At 39.0% G+C, this 24,989-nt stretch overlaps 2 protein-coding genes across 2 annotated transcripts in view; both read left to right on the forward strand.

Annotated features, from left to right (window-relative positions):
• Nucleotides 1-2,306: 2,306 nt before the first annotated feature.
• LOC123245192 (RLA class II histocompatibility antigen, DP alpha-1 chain-like) lies at nt 2,307-6,716 on the forward strand. Its single transcript, XM_044673956.1, has 4 exons — nt 2,307-2,397; nt 4,268-4,510; nt 5,423-5,704; nt 6,547-6,716. Exons 1-4 carry the CDS (start codon nt 2,316-2,318, stop codon nt 6,714-6,716), a joined length of 777 nt encoding a protein of 258 aa, XP_044529891.1. The 5' UTR covers nt 2,307-2,315.
• Nucleotides 6,717-10,631: 3,915 nt separating this feature from the next.
• Nucleotides 10,632-24,989, forward strand: part of LOC123246362 (scavenger receptor cysteine-rich type 1 protein M130-like) — a 72,399-nt gene continuing 58,041 nt past the window's right edge. The window contains exon 1 of the mRNA XM_044675269.1: nt 10,632-10,749. Within this exon, the coding sequence (XP_044531204.1) occupies nt 10,632-10,749 (118 nt within the window). The remainder of the gene's footprint in view (nt 10,750-24,989) is intronic.

Below are 24,989 nucleotides of genomic sequence, written 5' to 3' on the forward strand. Positions count from 1 at the left end.
CCTTTTGCATTCCCATGGAAACAGCTTAGTATAAAAGTTGTTAGGCCAATGAAGACAGAGTTTTTCAAGTGGGGCAATAGATTTGGTCGACCGTATAGGACAGTTGTATTCCAAGGACTCCTAGGATGAGAGTCTTATGTCCTTGGGCTAGAGAAGCTGCTTTTCTTTCCCCCCTCACTTCATTTCTTAAGGTGAGAATTGACAAGCTTTAAATTATACTAATTACAAGCCTCTATGGTCATAATAATTACCCTTAGTATCTCTCTGGATGCCACCAACACTCTACTGGTCCGGTCCTGGCCCTATTCTGGGCTATGATTCTCTGGATAACTGCTCCCCCAACCCCAGTTACTTAGCCTCCCCATACAGGATTCTTACTTGGTACCCAATCCTGATAAAATTGTCTCTGACTTTAGCCCCTACAATGAGTGGATCCCCTCAGACGAGGGTGTTTGTTTTCAGGAAGGGGTAAGACAAGGTCCACCTCTTCCCAAGCCATTCACTAAACTCTGCTCAGGCATAGCTAGGCACTATAGTGGATAGAGCACTGGATCTGGAGTCAGGAAGATCCGAACCCAAATTTGACTTCAGATACTTATTAGCTGTGTGATCCTAGGCAATCACTTAATCTCTATTTGTCTTAGTTCTTCATTTATAAAATAAAGACTCAATGGAGAAGGAAATGGGAAACCACTCCAGTATTTTTGCCAAGAAGTCAAATGGACAAATAAGTTCATATAAAGTTGGATATGACTGAATAACAACAACGACAACACAACAGCAACAAATTGTTCACCTTTGCTTATACTACACAGCTCCTGTGTGTATAGCATAGCCATTTATGCACAATTAAAAAAATCCCACCATAAGTCCACTAGAAACAAAATTGAAAAGATTCTTTTCCTCGTGTCTCAGAGCTAAAGTTGTTGCAAGTCCCAAGGAACTAGAGTGTACTCAGCTCATCTTGTTTGGCTATATAAACATGCATGTATTTGTTGAGGATGGAGAATGGGATTGAGTGTCTGTCACTGACATTACACTGAGGTAGTGCTGGAGGAGATGAGGAGAGAGAAAAAGAGGTCTGGGTCATGCTGAAAAACTTCTAGGCTGTATTGAAAGTATTTAATGGAAAGGGGAGATGCAGAGGAGGGATATAATTTTCCCATATATTGCACAGAGCTGGTAATGATTCCATGCTCTTCCACATTGTGCTTCTAAGAAGTTGCTTTATTAGACTTTATCTTGTTCTTGTGAACATGAGTTCTTTCACTGAGTCTTAAGATTTTGAAACATCTTTATAAAGCAACAAAGATTTTAGGGATCATCTAGAGCAAACCCTTCATTTGGCAATACAGGGAACTTCATTCTCAATGTCATACCCCATGTTGTGTAGTTCACAGCAAAGCCAAGAATTACAAATATGTCTCCTACCTCCAATTTTGATGCTCTCTTCTTTGCTTCTTATTGTAGAAGCAAATCATCTGAGTCCTTCAGAGTTAGATTTAATGATCAGATCTATTATGTTGTAGGTATCCTTCTGGGGTTCTCCCAGGCTTCACCAGAAGTGGCAATCGAACATGGTGCAAATACTCAGACAATAAACCAAATGGAGATTCCTCTTTATCAACTGAGTGTCCCAGTTTGACACAAGGAGATGAAATGTTATGTATTCTTATTAAAATCTGCATGTAGTATTAAAATGCATTTCTAATTCTAGTTAAAACATTATTTAAGTTCTAGAAATTTGCAATTTAAGAACAGATGATTAATGATACAATTTATGCTATTTCATAATGGACTCATGCATCTTTATATATATATATAAAATAATAAGGATATTTATATACATATATACAAGGATTTTAAAATAAAAAATAACAGTTTTATGAGGATAAACTAAATTCCATCTGGTTATATACATTAAAAATGTCTTCTGAAATCATATAGTAGATACTAGTGTTTGCTAGAAAAGATTATTTTGCATTGTAAAGCTTTTAAAGTTTTATAAGCTTTTGAAAGCTTCCAATTAGTTGCTTTTAAATGTAGAGTCTATTAAACTTTAGCCAAACTTAGATATTATTTCATTTCAGTTACATATAAATGTGAGTTTCCAATACTTCAGTATTTTCTTCCCTCTTCTCTTAGACTCTTTACCAGGCAACAGAGGCATCAACTCAAAGGCTGTCTCTTGATTGGACACACTTACTTAGTGAAGATTCCTTCCTTCTGGGCTGTTAACCTGAACCAGTCTGGAACTGTGCCCTGGTGTCTCAGGTGCCTTTAAAGATTCCAACTTTTTTGTCTCTGAAAGGAGAATGACCTCCAGCCTCATCTCAATCTTGGGGATCCTCAGCCTGGCTGCCCTGCTGATCAAACAGAGAGCCTGGGCTATGAATGGTGAGTCTTTTCTGTTGTCAGGTACAGATTTTACAGTCTCTAATGAAGGGCTAACTCTCCTCCTCAGGAGTGTCAGGGTGGAATTGGGAAATTTAATTCTTAATATCATGGCCCATGTCTTGTGGAGGGAATGAAGAAGCTATCTATATCATTAGAAACATTTTATTAGTAAATATTCAAATAATTGTTTGACTCCTAGGACTAAGCTTTAGTAGGAATTAATAACGTAAGAATAAATAAAACAGATTTTAGAGTCAGGAGTCCTAGGTTCAGATGCCACCTCTAATACTCACTACTTGGGTGACTGTGAATTAGTCACTTAACCTCAGTGGGACTCAGTTCCCTTACCTATTAAATGAAGAGGCTGAACTGGTTTCTTATGAAATCTCTTCTGGCTTTAAATCTATAACCCCTATGCTCTATGACACATTGGAGCATATAGGGATGGCACGCAGAATTCTCTGACTTCTTATTTCGGGAGTTGGGACTCCTGAGAGTGATCAGAGGTTACTGCTAAAGTGACTCATTTTCTGCCTGCTAACCCAGTGTGCCATCTAAAGGATTACAGAGTTTGGGTGACCAGTCACTGGTTCTATGTTGGAAGCATGTAGGGGATTTGGGCCACAAGAGATTTCAAGAATGATTCATAGGAAGCCTGGGAATCCCTGCAGACCTCAGATTCTTTGAATTTGGGGTCTCTATCCCCTTTGCAGATTTCACAAGACTGTACTTCTGAGCCCTCCCTTTCTGGTCACTCCTTAGGTTACAGTGCAGCTTTCTGGCATATGTACTCCCTAAAGTTATGAACTAATACCCCCAAGTACAACCATCAAATTCCTCTCCCACTCCTACTCCACAATCAATATATATATACACTGAGGGCAGCTAGTATAGGTGGCTTGGTGGATTGAGAGGCAGACCTAGAGACAAGAGGTCCTAGGTTCAATGTGTGACGTTGGGCAAGTCACTTAACTCCCGTTGCCTAGCCTTTACTATTCTTCTGCCTTGGAACCAATATATAGTATTGATTTTAAAGTGGAAGATAAGAGTTAAAAAAAAAGAGATATATACTCTGCCAAAAGATTCCCACACACATTTGGCTTAAATATTTGAAATTAAGACCATTTCAGAAGATCCAAAATGTAGAATCCATGTAACCTTAGGGCCTCTGGTATCATATATTCCTGAAGCCAGATTCCATCACACATGTCACTGGGAACAAGGTCTCAGCAATAAGTTCCATTGGCTCAGTTGAGGAATGCTATTCCAGGCTAGATCTGAGCACAGCTCCCATCATCACTCACTCCTTCCTTTACTGTATGGGGGTCCTAGAAGCCATAACCCAAGACACAGGTACCTGTGAAAACATCTATCCAGCAAAATGAGGGCTCAAGCCAAGGAAATCCAGGTATCAGGACAGACTTTCCAGTGTCACTTCTGTACTCATTCCATTCTCCTTCCCCCAAAATTTCACATCCTACCTCCACAAAGTACCCAGATACATCAACTCATTATCTGACACTCCTAAAACCCACGGTGGAAACACCAGAGCATTCAGTCCCTTCTCTCTTCTCCTGTTCCTATCAACGTTGTTAAGGGGAAATTTCTTGGTTTAATGTATTTTCTTCTATCTCCCTTTTCTGCCAGGAAGAACTTGATCTTTCTCCTTCTCTCCTCTCCAACTTTTCTCCCTTCCCAGGTCCATTCTTTCCTCTTTTCTTGTCTTCCTCATATTGTCTGTCTTCTCATCTTTTCTAACCAACCCATATCTGTCTCCTCATCTGATTCCTCATTATTCTGAAACATCCTTTTCCCTCCTCCTTACCTTTAGTGACCAATGTCTCTGTGATCTTTCACTCTCCTGCTACAGATCACGTAATCAACTCTGTGACATTTGTTCAGACCCACAAACCATCTGGGCAGTTTCTGCATGAATTTGATGGGGATGAGCAATTCCACGTGGACCTTGACAGGAAGGAAATAGTCTGGCGGCTTCCTGAGTTTGGCCACATCTTCAGTTTCAGTGCACAGATTGGGTTAGGCAACATTGCCGTGGATATGGCTAACCTGAATCACCTTATCAGGCAAACCAATCACACTCGGGCCACAGTTGGTAAACACTCTTCTTTCTTCCCTGGGAGTAGCCAGTGTGACATTTATGGGGAAGAGGATGCTCGGGGTTCCTGCTCTGTAATATACTCAGATTTTCTCCTCATGAGAATTATGGATCTTCCCAGAAGAAGGTTTTGTTTCTAGTAGTCAATGCCTTGGTTGGGGTCAGAGGGGATAAAAATATTTAGTTTCTCCTACACAATCCTCAGACCTCTGGTTCAGTTAACCTAGGACCTCTGAGACATAACTCTTTCTTCAATGACTTCTTTCTACTTAGGAACCTTGGTCCTGCCACCACTGGTATCTGCCCAGATCATTCCTGGAAGATAGTGGGGCTTGTCAGCTCTCAAAATCCAAAGGGCTTAGAGGAAGGGGAAATGAAGACTTTGGATCCAAACTAGTAGCTAGGTGGCACAGTGGATAGAGCACTAGTCCTAGCAACAGGAAAATCTAAGTTCAAATCTGGCTTTAGATACTTACTAGCTGTGTGTCCCAAGTCATTTAACCTGTTTGCCTCAGTTTCCTCCTCTGTAATTCCCATCTCCCTGGGAGATATTATCAAATCAGATAACAGTTGTAAAATGCTTAGTTCTCTACATGACACTTACCAATTGCTATATTAGTGTTAACTAGTGTTATTATTATAATTGTTATAGTTTAATAGCATTTAATTAATTACTAATTAAATTTAAAATAATTAATGATAATAAATTATTATGATATAATTTAATGGAACTTAGAAAAAAATTTAAAGGCAGTCATATTTAAGAATTACTGTAGAATGAAGCTTCACAGATTTGATTTAGGAATTTAAGGGGAAATGTTTGGATGCTTAAGAAAGGTGTGTTTCCCCAAACCCTCCATTTTATGTGGGGCTATACTCAGTAGTAAGTTAGGCTATGTTCTCCTTCAGTGGCTCCAGAGGTGACAGTATTTCCCAAGGAGCCCGTGGAACCAGAAGAGCCCAATCTGCTCATCTGCCACATTGATAAGTTCTCACCCCCAGTGATCAATGTCACATGGCTGCGCAATGGACAGTCAGTCACCACAGGGATAGCTGAGACTGTCTTCCTGCCTCGAGATGACTATTCTTTCCACAAGTTCCATTACCTCACTTTCTTCCCCTCGAATGATGATGTCTATGACTGCGTGGTTGAACACTGGGGCCTGGAAAAGCCACTTTTCAAGCACTGGGGTATGAATCCATACATTTGGAGCTCCTTGACCCTCTCCTCTCCTCAATGTCTCCTTTCTTCCACCCTCCTCAAGCACCAAACTCTTCCCCCCCCCTTTTTTTTTTTTGAGTACAAATTGTCATGTCACTTTTTTTTAATTTGAAACATTTTATTTAATTAATTAATTTAGAAGATTTTTCCATGATTACATGATTTATGTTCTTTCCCTCCCCTCTTTCACCCTCCTCTTGTAGCCAACACACAATTCTACTGGGTTTTAAATATGTCATTGATCAAGACCTATTTCCATGTTATTAATATTTGCATTAGGATGATCGCTTAGAGTCTACATCCCCAATAATAACCCCATTGACCCATGTGATCAAGCAGTTGTTTTTCTTCTGTATTTCTACTCCCACAGTTCTTCCTTTGAATATGGGTAGCATTCTTTTTCATAAGTCCCTCAGAATTGTCCTGGATCATTGCATTGCTGCTAGTAGAGAATTCCATTACAATCGATTGTGCCACAGTGTATTTGTCTCTGTGTATGAGGTCTCCTGGTTCTGCTCCTTTCACTCTGCATCAATTCCTGGAGGTCATTACAGTTCACATTCCAATTCATTATTCCTTCCAGCACAATAGTATTCCATCACCAGCATATACAACAATTTGTTCAGCCATTCCCCAATTAAAGGGCATTCCCTCATTTTCCAATTTTTTGCCACCACAAAGAGCAATTCCTTATTATCTCTACCAGACTCTTCCTAAAACCTATCTCCTAATGCTCCCCAAAATGACTTTTTGATCTGAGGTGCTAAAATTAAAACTGTGCTCTGACGTTATTTTTCTTCCATTCTCACAGAACCTGAGATGCTCTCGCCACCATCTGAGACAATGGAGACACTTGTCTGTATTCTAGGACTGATTGTGGGCCTGGTGGGCATCATTGTGGGCATTCCCCTCATTATCAGAGGCTTGTGCTTAGGCAATGGGGCCCAACACCATAGATCCTGCACATCTCACCTTCTGTAAGGATTTTTTTCCAGGGGCAGCTAGGTGGCAGGGGTTCAAGAACCAGGCCTGGAGATGGGTAGTGCTGGGTTCAAATCTGGCCTCAGATATTTCTGTGTGGTCACTTAACCCCCATTACCTAACTAAAATGGGGATAATAGCAACACTCATTTGGAAGTTGTGGTGAGGCTAGAATGAGATACTATCTGTAAAAAGTGCTTAATATAGTTCCTGGAACACAGTAAAATTATTTTTTAAACCCTTAACTTCTGTGTATTGGCTCCTAGGTGGAAGAGTGGTAAGGGTGGGCAATGGGGGTCAAGTGACTTGCCCAGGGTCACACAGCTGGGAAGTGTCATAGTAAATTTTATATAAATGCTATTCCCATCCTCACTCCCTTATTTGCATTTCACTTTTATCCTGATAGTAGAGTGGAAGAAGTTAAGTAAGTAAGTTAAGTTAAGTTAGTTAGCTTAAGTAAGTTAGTTAAATTTGTTAGTTAAGTCATTTCTAAGTAAGCTGGGCAGAAAACACACACCACAAAGTCAAGAATTATGCAACAGGTAAATGAGCTCAGTTTCCTGCATTAGTTATTGTTATTTTGGTCATGACCAACTTTTCTTGACCCCATTTGGCGTTTTCTTGGCAGAGATAGTGGAGTGATTTGTCACTTCCTTCTTTAGCCCATTTGACAGATGAGGAAACTGAAGCAAACGGGGTGAAATGACTTGCCCAGAGTCCAAGCCAGTAAGTGTCTGAGACCAGATTTGAACTTGGGAAGATGAGTTTTCCTGACCCCAGTCCTGGCACTCTATGCACAGTGCCACTTAGTTCCTCTGGATTAGGCACATCCTCAGATCAGTTTTGAAGTGTTTTCTGTCCTGAGACATTCTCATCTGTTCTCATCTGGAGCTCAATCAAGGAGCTAAGTGCACCAGACTAGAAAAAAATCATCTTGTTGAGGACAGCTAGATGGCTCAGTGGATAGAGAGCCAAACCTAGAGACAGGAGGTCTGGGGTTCCAATGTAGCCTTAGATATTTCCTAGCTGTGTGGCCCTGGGCAAGTCACTCAATCCCATTGCCTAGCCCGCTCCATCCTTCTAACTTAGAATCAGTCCACAATATTGATTCTAAGATGGAAGGTAAAGGTTTAAAAAAATCATCTTGGGCCATGCTAGCCTGGGAAATTTTAGGTGAAAATTAAGTTTGTTTGGATAGTCTTCTTCTGGATTTATATATCTGCTTTTCCCTTGGAAAAGAAAATTCATGAAAATCCACTTGTGTGGCATAGAGTATATAGAGCCAAGGATTATTAGGGAAAGGTAGCTGCTGGAAAACCAGTTTTGGACAAATGCTGAGACTGGGGATCTAGAGCTGCAGGTCTCTGAACTCAGAAACCAAGGAAGATGGTGGCCTCAGTGCCAGGGGCCGGGGTTCTGTGATCTGTGATAGTCATGACAATAAAAGGTCAAAACCAGGAGCCAAAGACAAAAATCTCCTGGGCCAAATTTCTAAACAACTTAGTTCAGTTCAGTGAAACCGAAGTCTAAGGTAAGGGGTATCTTGGACCCACTGAAACAGGCTCTTGAGTGCCAATTGTTAAATTTTCAGTGTGAGATTTTAAATGGTGGAAATCATAGGATGCTACAAATTAGGGCTTTATCGTTTTGTTAATTTCTTGACTTAAGAAAGTGATGAAGAAAATGTTAACAATGTAGATTAAACATAAAAGTGTATCTTGCATACATTCCCCCATTACTCACCCCTACCCCAGAGAGCCAGTTAAATATTTACCAATCAATTCCTGGTCTCAAGGCTGGTTGGATCCTCCATAGTCATGTATTTAACTTCCCTGAATACTTGACTAATCATTTGGTAACCACCAAAATAGAGTTAATTAAATATTTTCTAAATATATCATTTGTATCCTCTTTATCCCAAAGGTCAAAGGTAAATAGTCTTATTTTCTATTCCTTATTAATACTCTTTTAGAAGGGCAACTAGATGGCTTGGATAGGAGGTCCTGGGTTCAAATTTGGCCTGAAATACTGTACTACTTAAAAAAAATCCCTGACTTTCTGTTTTAGAATCAATATTGCACATTGGTTCTAAGAGCAGTAATGATGTCAATAGGGATTTAAATGACTTGCCCAATCACACATCTGACTCTAGACTTGAACCCATGACCTCTGTTCTCTAAACCTGGCTCTCAATTCACTAAGCCTAACTCACTGCCCATTTCTTATCTTTAAAGACATAGCTAGGCGGCTAGTTGGCACAGTGGAAAGAGCACTATGCCTGAAATCTGGAAGATATGAGTTCAAATTGAGCCTCAGACACTTACTAGCTATGTGACCCTGGGCAAGGTACTTAAGTCTGCCCAAGTTTCCTCATCTGTCAAATGAGCTGGAGAAGGAAACAGAAAACCACTCCAGTATCTTTGCCAAGAAAATCCCTAATTGGGTTACAAAGAGTCAGATATACCTGAAATGACTGAATAATATCAAAGATAGAGTTAGGGTAGGGCTTCAATGGAAGGAGAGTTTTCAATTTAGAAATAAAAGTTTATGGCTCACATGAACAGATATCCACTTAGAAAATTAACTTTAACTTCATAGATGAGTTTGATATTGCCACACATTTTTTCTAATTTGTGTAATATTTAGTTTTTATTATATTTTTAGTTTTAATATTTTTAATATTTATTTCTATTTCTATTTATTTTATATTATATCTAATATATATGTAATAGATATATTTATATTTATTATGACATTGAGCTTTAAGTGACTGAAACAACAATGGGAACAACGGGAAGAGTTTCCAGTCAGATTAATGATTGACAAGTAGGCTGAGGTTAGTGACTGACTGTTCACAATTTTTCATATGTTCTGTTCCATAAAGGTCACTTTTTGCAAGTAGGAACATTCAGTTGTATTGTCAGAACACCTGTGAACTCATAGAAATTCAGCGAATGCCAATTGACTGGTAATCCCTATGGATGTTTAATGTTCTCTGACCCTCCAAATCTGTCTCATTTTAGTTCCATTCTGTTCTTATCACTTAGCTCTCCATCTTATCTCCCATCTTCCATTTTCCACAATATGATATGAAATTAATTCACTTTTCATTAAAAATCCAGATGTGTAGAAAATGTAAAGGCTCAAGATATCAGGAGATCAGAATGGCTGGAGTTACTATTTGGGTGTTGTTGTTCAGTCACTTCAAGTATGTCCAACTCTTCACGACCCCATTTGGGGTTTTCTTGGCCAAGATACTGGAGTATCTCCTGTGTTCTCCAGCTCATTTTACAGGCAAGGAAACTGAGGCAACTTCTCTCCACTGCTAAGTGATTGCTAATGTCTCTGTCAATGTATTATTACTGTGCTGTTCCCACTGAACCTCCCCTCTCCTCTTATAGTCTTTTTGGCCTGCTGAGTAATCTCTGCTGTTTACATAATTTCTGTTGGGCATTGGTGGTTGTGGCCCAGTATTGCTGTATTTGTTGTTTTGTGTGACCCAGTATTGTAGTTGTTTCCGTTGCAAGGTACCACTCTGTTGAGTACGTCACCGAAAAAAGGATAATGTGCTTATCAAGCACTTACTATTTGCTAAGTGCTAGAGATAAAAGTACGGAAATCAAAAATAACATCTATCCTCACAGAACTTAAATTATCATGGGGGAGAAATCAAAGGGGAGTAGTGGCCGGGTCAGAACTGTGGGCTAGAAACTTACAGGGATAATGAATTGGGCACATCCCGTGCATTTTTCATGAGAAGTGAGTTAATTTCATATGATATTGTGGAATATGGAAGATGGGAGATAAGATGGAGAGCTAAGTGGTAAGAACAGAATGGAACTAAAATGAGACAGATTTGGAGGGTCAGAGAAGATGCCTAGAAAATGAAAAACCTCAAGATACTGGGAGATCAGGATGGGTAGAGTTATCATTTGGTTCCTGGTGCCAGAGCTAGAGAGCAGCAGCGAGGAGGAGTTTGGGGAACCCTACATGCACAAAGTCAGAATTGAGGTGGAAGGACAGTCACAGATCTGTAGAGTGAGGTCCCAGGATCTAAGTTCCTCCAGGACCTGGTCTCTGGTTTGGGTAGAAGTGGTGGAGTGGATTTTCTCTCTGCTTGTGGTTTTAGGTGGAGTCCTGGAAAGGACTGCTATATTTTCTTCATTGTTTGGTCTTCCTGAAACCTACCATGCCCAGCAGAAACTATGAAATCTTCATAGGAGGTTTTGCATTTAAAGTCCTTCTTTCAGAAGAGTGGAATCAAATCCAAGTGGAAATAGGCATCTTTGGGCCACATACTGACTTAAAAAACCCCACTAAGTAACATTATCTATGCAGTATTTTTATTTACTTTATTAAACATTTCCTAATTATATTTCTAGTTTGGTTCTGGCTGTAGGCAGCCTCAGGACCATGAATATGACAAATCTGTTTTAGCAGCAGAAATCCCAACACCCAGTTCTTGGATTAAGGAAGGAAACCAAAACCCCAAACCCAAACCCTAAATCCCTAAACCCAAATATCCTAAGGATAAACCCTGTATGCCTCTTTTGCTCTATGAACTGTGGTCTGTGTCTCAGAATATTAACTAATATAGCTTTCCTCTCCATAAAGGGTTGGATTTTGTGGTCTCTAAGATCACCTTTCATATCTAAATCTATTATGACTTATTTTTATTAATATATAAATAATAATAGTATAATATATTATTATGATAATATATTAAGTCATAGCACCTAAATGGCAAGTCTTAAACCCTGTCCCTGCACCTTGCCTAGCTTGCAAGACTAACTAATGCCTAGCAAATGGTGCTATAGTTATAAGGGAATTGGGAACAGGAAAGAATGATGGCTTGGGGTGGTAATTGTTGTTGTTCAGTCATTTCAGTCATGTTTGACTCTCTGGAACCCCATTTGGAATTTTTTTGGCAAAGCTATTAGTGGCTTGCTATTTTCTTCTCCAGATCATTTTACAAATGAGGATACAGAGGCACAGAGGGTTAAGTGATTTTTCCAGAGTCACAGAGCTAGGAAGTGTCTGGTTACATTTGAACTAGGGTCTTTCTGACACCAGGCCTGACACTATCCAATGCACCACCTTAGCTGCCCTGAAGTGGTAATTAGGGGTATTACATTTTGTACTTTGTCTTTAATGCTTTCTTGAGATCATAATCTTGCTATTTTTTAAAAAAAAGTTTGTTTTTTTCTGAGAAGTTGGATGGCATCCAGTGCAAATTATATGATGGTGAGTCATGGAACACTAGAGTTTTTTTAATTTCATTTTTATTATCATGCAAAACATAATTCCATATTGGTCAGTGTTGTAAAAGCAAACTCATACACAATCATCAAAACCCCAAAATAAAAACATAAATATACTGAGGTGAAAGATGACTCCAGCAGTTCTTTCTCTATAGGTAGATAGCATTCCCCATCATAAGTCCTTCAGGATTGTCCCAGATCAGTGCATTGCTGAGAGTAGCCAAGTTTTCACAGATAATCTTCATACAATATTGCTGCTACCATGTACAATGATCTCCCAGTTCTGTTTGTTTTGCTCTTCATCACTTATTGCAGATTTTTCAGGTTTTTTTGAAATATTCTTTCTTATCATTTCTTATAGCACAATAGTATTCCATCACAAACAGGTACCACAGTTTTTTTCAGCCATTCCCCAATTGATGGACACTCTTTCAATTTCAAATTCTTTGCCACTACAAAAAGAACAACAATAAATATTTTTGTATAAGTGGGTCCTTTCCCATTTTTTATTATCTCTTTGGGATATAGACGCTGTAGTAGTATTACCAGATCAATTTCACAACCCCTCCAACATTTACCACTTCCCTTTACTGCCATATTGACCAGTCTGATAGGTGTGAAGTGGTGTCTCAGTGTTGTTTTAATTTGCATTTTTCTAATTAGGAGTGATTTAGAATATTTTTCTCATATGATTATTGATGGTTTTAATTTCTTCATCTGAAAATTGCTTGTTCATATCCTTTGACCATTTATCAACTGGGGAAACACTAGAGTTTTAAAAGAAACCAAGCTTGAGAATCACCCAAAGGATAAAGAGGAGCGGGCACATGGTGGTTTTAAGTAGGCTGTACACATTATAAACCAAGAGTAAAGGGTAAATGTTGTAAAGTGGTGATGTCAAACTCAAATAGAAAGGCCATTAAAGTTTCCATAAGAATCTCTGTATGCTGCATATTGACCTAAAAATCTACAAATCAAGATTTTTGATATTATATTGTGAATTATTTTATTAAATATTTCCCAATTACATTTTGATCTGATTCCCTGCAATCTGAAGTATTTATGACTCTGTGGTTTGACACCTGTCATAAAGGATGCAATGGAAGAATTATGAGTGAAAAGGAAGATGCGTTTGTTAAGTAGTAAGAGCTAGGGACAAAGGCAGCCTGGTTGCTTCAACGGAATCCTCTACCTGTTAAGAAAAAATGATACCCCTACCTCCAGGAGGTAGAATCCTCTCTTGGCTATTTTCTGCCAAGGACATATATAAGAATTACACAGTACAGGCGAGAATGGACAGGTTGTGATATGTGTCATCCATGTGATCACCTCTATTTAAGTGTTCAAGAGTTGTTTTTGAACACTGTGTGAAGTCAAGTGTTTCAATAACTATTGGGCTGGGAGGGAGAAAATTTAAGGGAACTATGAGCTCATGAGCCTTGACTGCATAATTTTGATCTCAAAGCCAAGATTCTTAGAGTAGTAGTAGGGATAGATTCAGTAAATAAGCCTAAAATAATCTCTACTAGTTTCTAAGTTACATGATGGCTATAATAATTTTATTTTGGTTCAGTTTGCTGTTAAGCACATTTTGTAGTAGTAGTTACAGTCGTGTCCAACTCTTTATGACCCCATTTTAGGGTTTTCTTGGCAAAGCACTAGAGTGGTTTACTATTTCTTTCTCCAGCTCAGTTCACAGATGAATTTGAGGCAAACAGAGTTAAGTGAAGACCAGAATCTCCCAGCTAGTAAGTATCTGAGACCAAATTTGAACTCATGAATGAGTCTTCCTGATTCCCAGTTCAGTGCTCTATCTAATCCAGTGATGATAAACCTATGATGTGTGTCACCACTGACACACGTAGCCATTTTCAATGACACGTGGCTGCATGTGACCGCATACAGAGAAGTATGGGGCCACATGCCAAGGATGAAACATTTGTTGTAATGTAGTGTAGACACTCTGTGCACTATAGATGACAATTCTACCTATATTAATTTACCTATTTTGGTTTACTAAATACAGTTATATATTACAATTATACATTTCTAAATTTAAACTATAAATATTGCAAAATTATGATTTTTTTCTCGAAGCAACACACCACCCGAGTTATGCTCAGTTTTTTGGTGAATTTTGACACACCAAGCTCAAAAGGTTGCCCATCACTGATCTAATTCATGACTTAGATTCCCATTAAGCACATAATAGATATTTAATATTTAATTGATTTTGTTGACATTGATCCTTCACAATTACCTTTTGAAAGGTGACAAGGGTAGGTGCCATTATTTCACTTTTATAGATGAAGAAAATGAGGCTCAGAGACTTGGGTGAGTCATAGTCACCCAAAGGAATATGGCTAGTAAAATGTTGAAGCCAAGGCTCCAACCTCCTGACTCCATGCCCAGTGATACTGACTCTGCTGCTCCACACTACTTCTCTACTGCCATGGTATGGAGAGTTTCAAACTTTTTGCAAGGTGTCTTCTTGAACTTCTCCAGAAGTGACTTTTAGTGAGAACCAGACCCAAACTCAAATCACTGAGGAGATAAACAAAGGAAATGAGAACACTGAAGCGAGAGAAAAACAATTGCTTTTTATTTCCTTCAAAAACACAACCAAAAAAACCCACCCAAAATCCCCAAACCCACAAATGTGTTTCCTTCCTTCCCCTCTCTGAAGTATAGCATGAGAGTCAAGTGCTGGGTAGAAGACTGGACACATGGAAGGCAACTCTCTCTCTGTAGGAGTGTGGCCCCAGTGTGGACTGGAAGAGTTATTTTGTGCCAAGGGCATAAATCCTACTTTCAAAAATGAATGAATTCTGCAGGAAAAGGAAAGCAAGAAAAGTGCTGATTGGCTGTGTTTTGCTACATCCAGTCCAAAGTTTTCTTGTGCTGGGATTGGGTCAGGACAGAGAATCCAGTCAATATTCTGGACTGAACCCTGCCAGTAGACTTACTTGGGCTTGAAGCAACAGTCCTGTTTCCTTTGACTCAGGGGAAGAGAAAAGATTGTTCAGGGAAGCCCAGATTTGAAAATAGCAGTGGAGTCAGAAGATGGAGAGATGGTGCCAAAAAAAAAATTACCTGCATATTCTCCAGGTTAATACTGACCCCTTCTGCAAATATGAGAGCTGGAGGGGATCTAGGCAGAATTGGAGAGCTAGAAGGGACCACAGAGGCCATCAGTTCCAATCTGTAACTTTGTAAAAATCTGCTTTACAACATACCCCAAAGTGGTTATTCAACTGGAGATAGTGGAAGGGCACTCATTAACTCCCAAAGTATATCATTATACATTTGCATAGCTTCAATGATTAAGAAGTTTTTTCTTACAGAGGAGAGATCCTGGACCTGTGAATGCAATACTAAACCCAATACCAGCCATCATCAAAGATCACCAGCTATCAAGTGTCCAGGGCAGAAAGCGATGACATAATCATATACATAGTCCTGAACATTAAGCTTTTCTTAAGTTCTCCCAAGTTTGTGTTACCATTAGGGGGTACTATATCATTTTGGTGACTCATATTAGGTTTTTAGTCCTCTAAGGCTCCCAGATCTTTTTCAGATTACTAACCACAAAATAATCTACTACAACTCCCTCATTTTACATAAAAAGAAACTGAGGGCCAGAAAAGAAAATGATTTGTCCAGGTGATTTTTATTAATGTAGTGGTAGATGCAACTGGGATCCTAATTCTTCCTATCCATCAGTCTCCCTCATTTAAATTAAAAAAATTAAAATCCTTACCTTCTGCTTTAGAACCAATGCTAAGTATCAGTTCCAAGGCAGAACAGTAAGGGCTAAGCAATGGGAGTTAAGTGACTTGCTCAAGGCCACATAGCTAGGAAGTATCTGGGGTCAGATTTGAACCCAGGACTCCCATTTGTAGCTCAGGCACTCCATCCACTGAGCCACCTACCTACCTACATTTCCCTCATTTTGGAGTTATTCCAATGGATTGGTGCTTCTTGAAATTCGTATGTGCTTGTGCATGTGAATAAAGACATGAAAGAAACAGAAAAATAGAAAAGTACTACTCAAAATCACCTTCAAGTCTTTTCAGATGAAAAAAGCATTTTGCAATCCAACCCTAGTTTAGGTAAAAGGTGAATGTTAAAACAAATCAAATAATCAATTGATGGGCATTTATTGAACACCTACTATAAACAACACATCAAAAACGTGAACAAGTTAGAAAAAATCTATTTAAAATGTTTCCAAAGAGTCAACATATATTGTATGGTTGATGCCCTTAAGGTAGGTGCTATAATCTCCATTTTATAGACGAGGAAACCGAGGCAGAGAGAAGTTAAATGATCTTTCTGGCGTCACACAATTAGTAAGTATCTAAGGTAGGATCTGAATTCAGGTCTACTTGGCTCCAAGTCCAAAGCTTTATTCATCACACCCACCTAAAAGCTTGAGTTCTCCTATCTCTTATAATCTCTCTCTCTCTCTCTCCTTACATATACATGAATACATGCATACAAATAAGTAAATACAAGGTATGTAGAGGTTGAGCACAAAATTATTTCAGGAAGTGGTGAATACTAAAAATTGGCTGAACCAGGAAAAGGAATCATCTCATCTAGGGAAGAAATAGTTCCGAATTGTTTGATGAAAGCATTTTGGAGAGCAATAAATGCTCCCTACTCACTTCTTTGAACCTTGCTCCTGCATGTAAACATTTTAGATTGAGACAGGCATAAATCATCTAGTGACAAAATACTGAAAGGCAGTGAAAGCCCTTGTCCACTCATGTCTATCCATTTCCCCTCACGGCTGTGCCTCTGATTTTCTTAACATTTTCACCTTGATTCAACTGCTTTCTTTTCCTAGGACTTCCCTCAGTGCCTGGGACCTTCTCACCCTGGAACATCCCTCCATCATGCTGGCCCTCTTTTTCCATTAGTGAGTTGTTCCATTCCCTTCCTGGTTGTGTCTCTGATTCTCTGGACTTTGCCACCATGCTCCAGCAGTTGGGTTCCTCTTTACCCCTACCCCCTCACTTTTTAAGTTCATTTTTTTGTGTTGCTTTCCCTTATTAAAATATAAATTCATCAAGGAAAGAAATTATCTTTCTTTTTGCTTGCATTTTAATCTAAGCACTCAATATAGTTCCTGGCACACAGTAAACATTTAATAATTTCTTCTTGTTTGCCTGTCTTGTGAAAATAATGTTTGAAGAAATGCATTCTCCCAATCTATTTGTACTGTTTTAGTAGAACCTATCCTCCAGTTTATAAAATCTAAAGGCAGTAATAGACCTTTATTGATTGCTGGCTAGTTCTTCTGCCCATGAGAACTGAAGCAAGGATGGAATTCAGGGTACCTCCTGCAATCTCTATAATATCCACAATTCTTGCCTGCATCATTTGAATTACTCTGCTATAGAAAAGGTAAAGATTAAGTGGCCTTGCTTGGACTTAAGAGAAGTGACAAGAGGATAGTGTCACCTGGGCATACCAAGTCTGAGAAATCCCCTCAGAGGACCATCTCTGCACCTTATTCATCCTCTTGCTTAAAGATCACATCACTTGATATCCCCAGACTCTTTCCAATGACAGACATGGCTGTGTCCTTTTCCTTTTCTATATTAATTAGTTTGTTTGTTACATTAAAATTCCCGGGCATCTCCCATTCTCCTTCTCCTCTCTGCATTAGAGAAAGTATCATTTGGCAAAAAGATATATTTATATATAAAACAAGGTCTTGCTTGTTTCTGTTTATCAGTTCTGTCTCAGGAGATGGACATTCACAATTATTCTTCAAAAATATTTCTGTTGTTGTATATAAAGTTCTGTAATGATTAAAAATGATAAAGGTTGATATTATAAGAGAAAATAATATTTTAATTGCCATGGCCATGTTGATAAAAAAAACATATGTAAGACCATGCACCTGGTAAAAGCTATTCAAAAAATACCGCCAGTGCCCATCTTGTCTATGTAGCCAAAGAGGTCATCTCAAGCCCGACCTGCGAATAAGCTGAGCTGCCCTCTACGTTGGTTCCTGTTCTCTGACATCATCCCGTCAGAAATCGGAAACCCATTGGATCATGGAAAATGTAGTCCCAAAGTCCCCCACATGTCCACAGGAAGTTTGTCAAACACTACATATCTTGAGGCTCAATATTTCCAAATAGAACGCCAAGTGATTTTAACTAACACATTACCCCACTGAGATCCAGTGAAAAAGACTGGTCTTTTTTGGTGGATCTTAAACCAAAAGAAAAGAGGATAAAAGCTAGCCACATTGACAAAAAGCCAATTTGGGGCAGTCCCCTATTGGCATAAGAGTATACATTCAAATGGGAGATAAGTCTCCCCAATGGATCATGAAAACATAATCAAATTAGAGTTTACAATAATTTAGAGATAAAAGGGAAATAAAAGGGAGAAAGAACAAAACCAATGTTTGGTGCATTGACAAAAGCCATTTAGGAGGCAGTCCCCTTTTCTGGCATAAAGTGTCCATTCAAAATAAATGCATTCAACTCATTCAACCCCCATAGTTCAAATCAACTGCACCCCAAAGTTCATATTTGGATCATCATGATCCAGTGAAGGCTCTTCAGGCATCTTCATGGTGTGGGGAGATGGCACAATCCTTATCCTGAAATTACTCTCAAAGAATTTAAACTTTACATAATAGATTATAAAATATACAATTTCTTCTGAGAATCACACATTACCACCCTGAGATTACTCCTAAAGGAGTAAAAATTAACTTGCATTATAGATTATAATTCAGACATTATGATTATAAAAACTTAACACACACCCCACTGAGGAAAATTTTAAATAATACATTTCTCAGTTAAGGGTGTATGACTGAGTTGCGGGGTTGTATGGAATCAATTGGCAAAAGAAATTAAAAAAAATAAAAAGAATAATAGGCCCTTGAATCAAGGCCCAATTAATTCTCCTGGAAAACAGGGATTTTTTTCATTCTTTGTCTTTGTATCCCCGGAACCCAACACAGTGCCTGGCAAAGAGTAGATACTTAAATTCTTATTGATTGATTCATTGATCTTAACCATAATTACTGCAGAATGAAGTCTGGCATATTTCATGACAAAGTTTCCCAACTTTTTTTGGGGTTTCTGCCTCCCTGCTCTACCTATCTGATTGGCAGTTGACAAATCCTTACATCCTAATCCACCCTACCCCAGAGTTAGAATTAGCTCAAATCATCTGATTTTTAAATCTGATTATTTTTAATCTGATTGTTAAATTTTCATTTTGAGCTTTTGCAGCTTGGATATTGGCAAACATTCCAAATCAGGGTTTGATTGATTTTTGTCTTGATTGTCTAGACCTAATAAAATTATGGAGAAATTGTAAATAATGCAGATTAAACTTAAAAATGTGTTCTGAGTTCTCAGAAAGGTGTTAAATAGCATACCATTGATACCATCTTTTTTATGTTTCCCATTCAACTAGTTTCCAATCACAAAATCCAGTCATAATGATCCTGGACAGCAGATCTTTTTTGCTCTAAAAAATACCTTTTCTCTTTTTCCATGCAGGACAAATGTTTCTGTAAAGTAAATGATAAAGAAACTATTCTCTCAGGTCAGAAATTCTCATATAAAATGAAGCATCTAAATACAATTTAGTGAATTTCCATTTGGCTTGTTCCCATCCAGAACATCTGTGAGTTTCCATTATGTTCCATTATGAACATATGTGATTTTCCACTATGTGGTGTAACTAGGACAAAGCGATCAGGGTTTTGACCCTGGGTGTCTTTAGTTAAGGGGAATGACTACCTACAGTGTTCCTCACCTATTACATGTTCTCTATCCAAAAGTTAGAGGATCTAGGATTTGTTGCCTGTTCCAAAGGGGTATAGGACAGATCTCCAGGGGGAATGATTATTTAACAACCATGGATATTTTACATGAAAGCCATTTGTGGGGCAGCCATGGGGTAAGTAAGGGGGTTTACTAGCTATTTTTTATTAAAGGGGATGGGATCCACAGAGCTTCCTACATTTCAAATGAGTTTCTTCCTATTCCAGTGCCACTCCCTGGTCTTGTATCCTGAGATTTGAGGTTTATTCTCAATGCCTTTCCCCATCCCCACCCCTGGCTGTCCCCCAGGCACTGGAATTGGAATATTAACTCTGCCATAGGTACCACATAATAGGATAATTACATTTAACCAAAAGAGCTTTATTTTCCATCTATTACAAGTTGAAATCAGAGCTGATAGAAAATAATCACCAATGTTAGTGGTATATCTGTACTCAGAGAACCAAAGAACTTTAGGCACTCATGCTTATTCTCTGTTATAGTTTTTTTCTTCCTCTTAGTTGACTAACTTCTATGTGCTATAATCTTCCTTAAGGTTCCACTTGCACATCTCTGCTTCTCCCAGCAGGTGACACTGATGGACCTTTCTTCTACCATGGACTCTGGGCCACTATGAAAGAGGAAAGCCCATCAGGACATCCCAATCATGGAAGGGGCACAGTTCTGTTTTATAGTTGGAATGCAGTGCCAGACAAGTTTGTCCCGACTCTGACACCTTTCTCATGCCATTGAATGGCTCTGCTAACCTCTGGCCTCATTTAAAAATTCACTCGGGTGTCAGGAACACCTTCTGTTCCTTTCATATTTGAATCCCTATCACCAGCATGGTGCTAGACACTGACTCAAAAAATCCAGCATCCTCCTTTCTCCAGGCAACCCAGCATTGTTTTCTGTATTTGAGTGAGCACTGCTTAGAGTTCTAGAAGCTTGACAACACATCCCAGTTTCTCTCTAGTTGTGCCACTATCCCTGCAAGTTCCTCTGAGGCACAACTGGGTACAGAGAGGTAATTCTAATTCCCTGAACTGCCTCCTACAATCTCTAGAAATAAATAAAGACAAGTAATACCCAAGTAGTGCTGCATACCTGTAAAATTTAGAGAAGGAGACTTAAAAGAAATCTAAGCTATATATTCAATTCAGAAGGACATTCTCAATATAAGTAACTGGGTAAAATACTTGTAGTTGTCACTTTAGATTTTTCTGTGACTCCCTGCAGGCTCACTCTCCTTGGAACTTCTGTTAAGGGGCCTAAAGAAAAGCATGATTACAGTTTTTCTCCATACCTTCTGCTGGTGCCACTTAATTATTCCCAACAACTAAAACAGCTATAACCACAATTGATAGTTTGCTGTAAAGTCATTTGGTACATGGATACTAATTCTCTCTCTCTCTCTCTCTCTCTCTCTCTCTCTCTCTCTCTCTCTCTCTCTCTCTCTCTCTCTCTCTCTCCCTCCTTCCCTCCCTCCTCTCCTTCCCTCCATGTCTTTCTCTCTATCTATCTGTCTCTTCTCTGTTCATCTCTTTCTCTCAGTCTCTCTGTGTGTGTGTCTCTCTCTCCACCTTCTCTGTCTTCTCTGTCTCTGTCTCTGTATGTCTGTCTGTCTCTGTGTGTCTGTCTGTCTCTGTGTGTCTGTGTGTGTCTGTCTCTCTCTCTCTCCATCTCCCTCCTTTTCTCTCTCTTCCCCCTCTCTATCTCTCCCTTCCTTCTCTCTCTTCTCTGTCTCACATATACATATATCTATGGTGATAGGTCAACCCATTGATTTATGCACTCAGATCCAAGAGCCATTGGGCATCAAAGTACCCTAGAGACCAGGAGAAACTAGAAGCAGGGTAGGGAAAGATTTGGGAGGCTGGTCTACTAGAGAGTGACAGAAATAAAAGAATGTCTGTGACTTGGCTATGAACTCTATCCTTCCCTGCCTAGACTATTTCTTGACATTCTCCAAGACAGTGGAAATTTGTGATGTGAACAAAACCTTTCTCTTTCATTGCCTCAAAGCAATAATCAATGGGAGTGTCTGCTGAGAGGAGGTTATTAGAATCTCTGAGGTGAGATGAGGATAATAAAGAGTCTCTGGGTTGGGAGAGGGGGCAGAGAGCATTTACTCTGGTGCAGGGATCAGAGGTAGTATCTGAACTGATATGGGTGTAAATAAGTCTTTGGTGTGAGATAGAGCTCAGTGAGAATCTCTGTATGGAGATAGACCTTTGAGAATTTCTGATTTGAAATAGGGTTCAATGGTAATCTCCGAACTGAGACGGGGACAGTTGAGATGAGATGAAGATGAAGATGAAGGTCAGTGAGAGTCTGTGGTCTGGAATGTGAATCACTATATGTCTCAGAGATGGAAGAGGAGTCAGTAAGTTTTTTCTGATATGGAATGAGTGTCACTGATATTCTGTGAATTGAGATGGGGATCAGAGAGTCTATCCAATCTGTGATGGGGTTCAATGTAGTTCTCTGACCTTGGATGGAGTCATTGAAAAATCTCTGAACTGGGATTCAAAACGAGTTAGAACCTCTGAAGTGAGATGCAGGCTAATGAGAGTCGAGATAGGATTCAGGACAATTAGTCCCCCATGGAAAAATTTTTCCTTGGCTGCCTTTAATGGTTGTTAGAAAGGCAAACTTTTGGGAAACCATGAAATGGATGAAATATTTTAATATTAAAAAAGCAATAGAGGAAATGAGGTATCAAATAACAGATAATACCAACTATCCTGTGAAGACAGATATTTCTAGTCATATATGCATTTACCAACACATTACATCAGAGGAAGGAGGAGGCCAAAGATGGAAGCTAGAGGTAAAGAGCAGAGGGTGGAGATTGGAAGGTGGAAGTGGATGCTGGAGGTCAGAGACTGTAGATAGAAGTAAGATTTAGAAGTCAAAGGGTAGAGACTGGAGGCAACAGACAAGGAAGAGGGAGGAATTTGGAGCATTAATGATCCCAAGCTACTCAGCCAACTAGCAATCATTAAGCACACCTGCCAGACTGATAAAAACTGGTGATACAAAGAAAGGCAAAAGATGGACCTATTCTCAAGGAGCAACATGCAAACTATGTAAAAATAAGATATAGACAGGGGAAATTAGAGGTGATTTCAGAGGGAAGGCAATGAGATTAAGGAGGACGGGAGAAGGTTTCTGGCAGAAGTCAGGATATTAGCTGAGACTTGAAGGAAGCCAGGAAGTACAGATGAGGAGAGAGAAGGTTGCAGACTTGGAGAACAGCAAGTGAAAATTCCCAGAGTTGAGAGATGTTGGGACTGACATGGCCAGACTTGAATGTCCAGAAAACCAATTTGATAGCTAAATGGAGAATAGAATGGAATGAGGAGAGACTTGAGGCAGGGAGATCAAAACCAAATGACCAAAGCAGGTCATTGGCATTAGTTCAGGTATGAGATTATGAAGGCCTGAACCAGGATTTTGGAATGCCAAAGGAAAGATGGAAGATATATAAGAGATGTTGCAAAGGCAGAAATTATAAGGTTTGTCAACTTATTAGAACAGGGATAGGGTGAGAGAGAATGAGGATTAAAGGATTAAAGGAAAATGGATGACAGGAAAGGTGATGATGCCCTCTATAGAGTTTTTGGGGAAAGATAATGAGTTTAGTTTTGACTTTGTTGAATTGAAGTTCCTTATGACACATCCAATTTGAAATATCCAATAGGCAATTGGAAATGTGAGAATAGAGGCCAGAAGAGAAGTTAGGACTGGATAAATAAAATAGAACCATATCATAGACAGGATAGATTTATGGGAACTAATGAGATCACCAGATAAAATAGTATAGAAGAAAGAGAAGAAAAAAGAAGCCAGGAGATAAACTTGTGGTACAGCTGTGCTTAATGGGTGTGATATCACTGGGGATCCAGCAAAGCTGACCGGAAAGCAGCATTTAGACATGTAGGAAAAGTACCGGGAGAGAGCAGGGTCACAAAAACCCAGAGAACTTCTCCCTATCATGGAGAAGAGAGTGAATGAGTGTCAGAGTTCTGTGTTATCTCTAACAACCTCAGAAGATAGGGATTCTGGGTCTGTTCCATGACAACCCATTTCAGTTCTTTGGGACACATTTTCCTCACTTTTAAATATTAGAGTTGGCCATATTAGGGGTTTTAAATGGTGTATGTGTGATGGATTCCTTAGGCAGTCTGGTCAAGCCATTGCATCCCTTTTCAGAATAATGTCTTTAAAAAGGATAAAACAGGGGCAGCTAGGTAACACAGCAGATAGAAAGCCAGGCCTGGAGTTAGAAAGATCTGGGTTTGAATATGGCCTCAGATAACTTCCTGGCTGTGAGTCTCTAGGCAAATCACTTAACCCCAATTGTCTGACCCTTACCTCTCTTCTGCCTTGGAACCAATACTTGTATTGATTCTAAGACAGAAGGTAAAAGTTGAAAAAACTAAAACAAAATGCATAAAATTTCAAAGGAAACCTAAGCTTAGTAAAAAATAAAAATGTAATTTCTTCCTAGGCAAGTGTAGATGCCTTGAATCTTTACATGGATTGTGGATTCCGGATTAAGAACCCCTGGACTAGATGATCACTGACTTCCCTATCAGTTCCATTTCAAGTTATTTTCAGAGGTTACATAACTGCCAGTCGTACATTATTTATATGTGTGATTTTAGTCACTCATACTGAACTCTACACATATTTACATCCTGCTTATTTTATCAGAGCTAATTATAGCTGAACTTCAACGCCTTGTGGGTTTCTACCTGCCCATAGTTTACAGTGAGCCATGGTTATCTGGGGATGCATCAAGAACTCAGCTGAATATATGATAACTGTCCAGTTTGCTTGCAAATATTAGCCCTGATTGGGAAGATAAGGCCATCTTGGTATGATAAAAATCAAATTTACTATACAATATTTGGGAAGACTTTTATCTCAAATCAGATGCTGTTAGAATTGGAAGGGACCTTAGTGACTATGTTCTCCAGTTTCTTAATTTTGTAGATGAGAAAACTGAAACTCTCAGAGAAGATCTAAAGAATCATTCAAGAGAATATTATTAGATTAAAGCTGTCTGTGTCAATTCAGAGCTCTAATAACTGTCCAATTTTGCCAACATACATTTTTTCTTTCTTTTTCATTGAAGAAATAACACATGATTTCTCTTGTTCGCTCTGAAAATAAAAAATCAAAATCAAAGT

The sequence above is a fragment of the Gracilinanus agilis genome, chromosome 4 (assembly GCF_016433145.1).
Source record: "Gracilinanus agilis isolate LMUSP501 chromosome 4, AgileGrace, whole genome shotgun sequence".
Classification (NCBI taxonomy): domain Eukaryota; kingdom Metazoa; phylum Chordata; class Mammalia; order Didelphimorphia; family Didelphidae; genus Gracilinanus; species Gracilinanus agilis.

Coding starts and splice junctions, on each gene's coding strand:
- LOC123245192 (XM_044673956.1), top strand. CDS start 2,316: ATGACCTCCAGCCTCATCTCAATCTTGGGGATCCTCAGCCTGGCTGCC. Junction 2,398..4,267: donor GAGAGCCTGGGCTATGAATG/GTGAGTCTTTTC, acceptor CTCCTGCTACAG/ATCACGTAATCAACTCTGTG. Junction 5,705..6,546: donor GCCACTTTTCAAGCACTGGG/GTATGAATCCAT, acceptor CCATTCTCACAG/AACCTGAGATGCTCTCGCCA.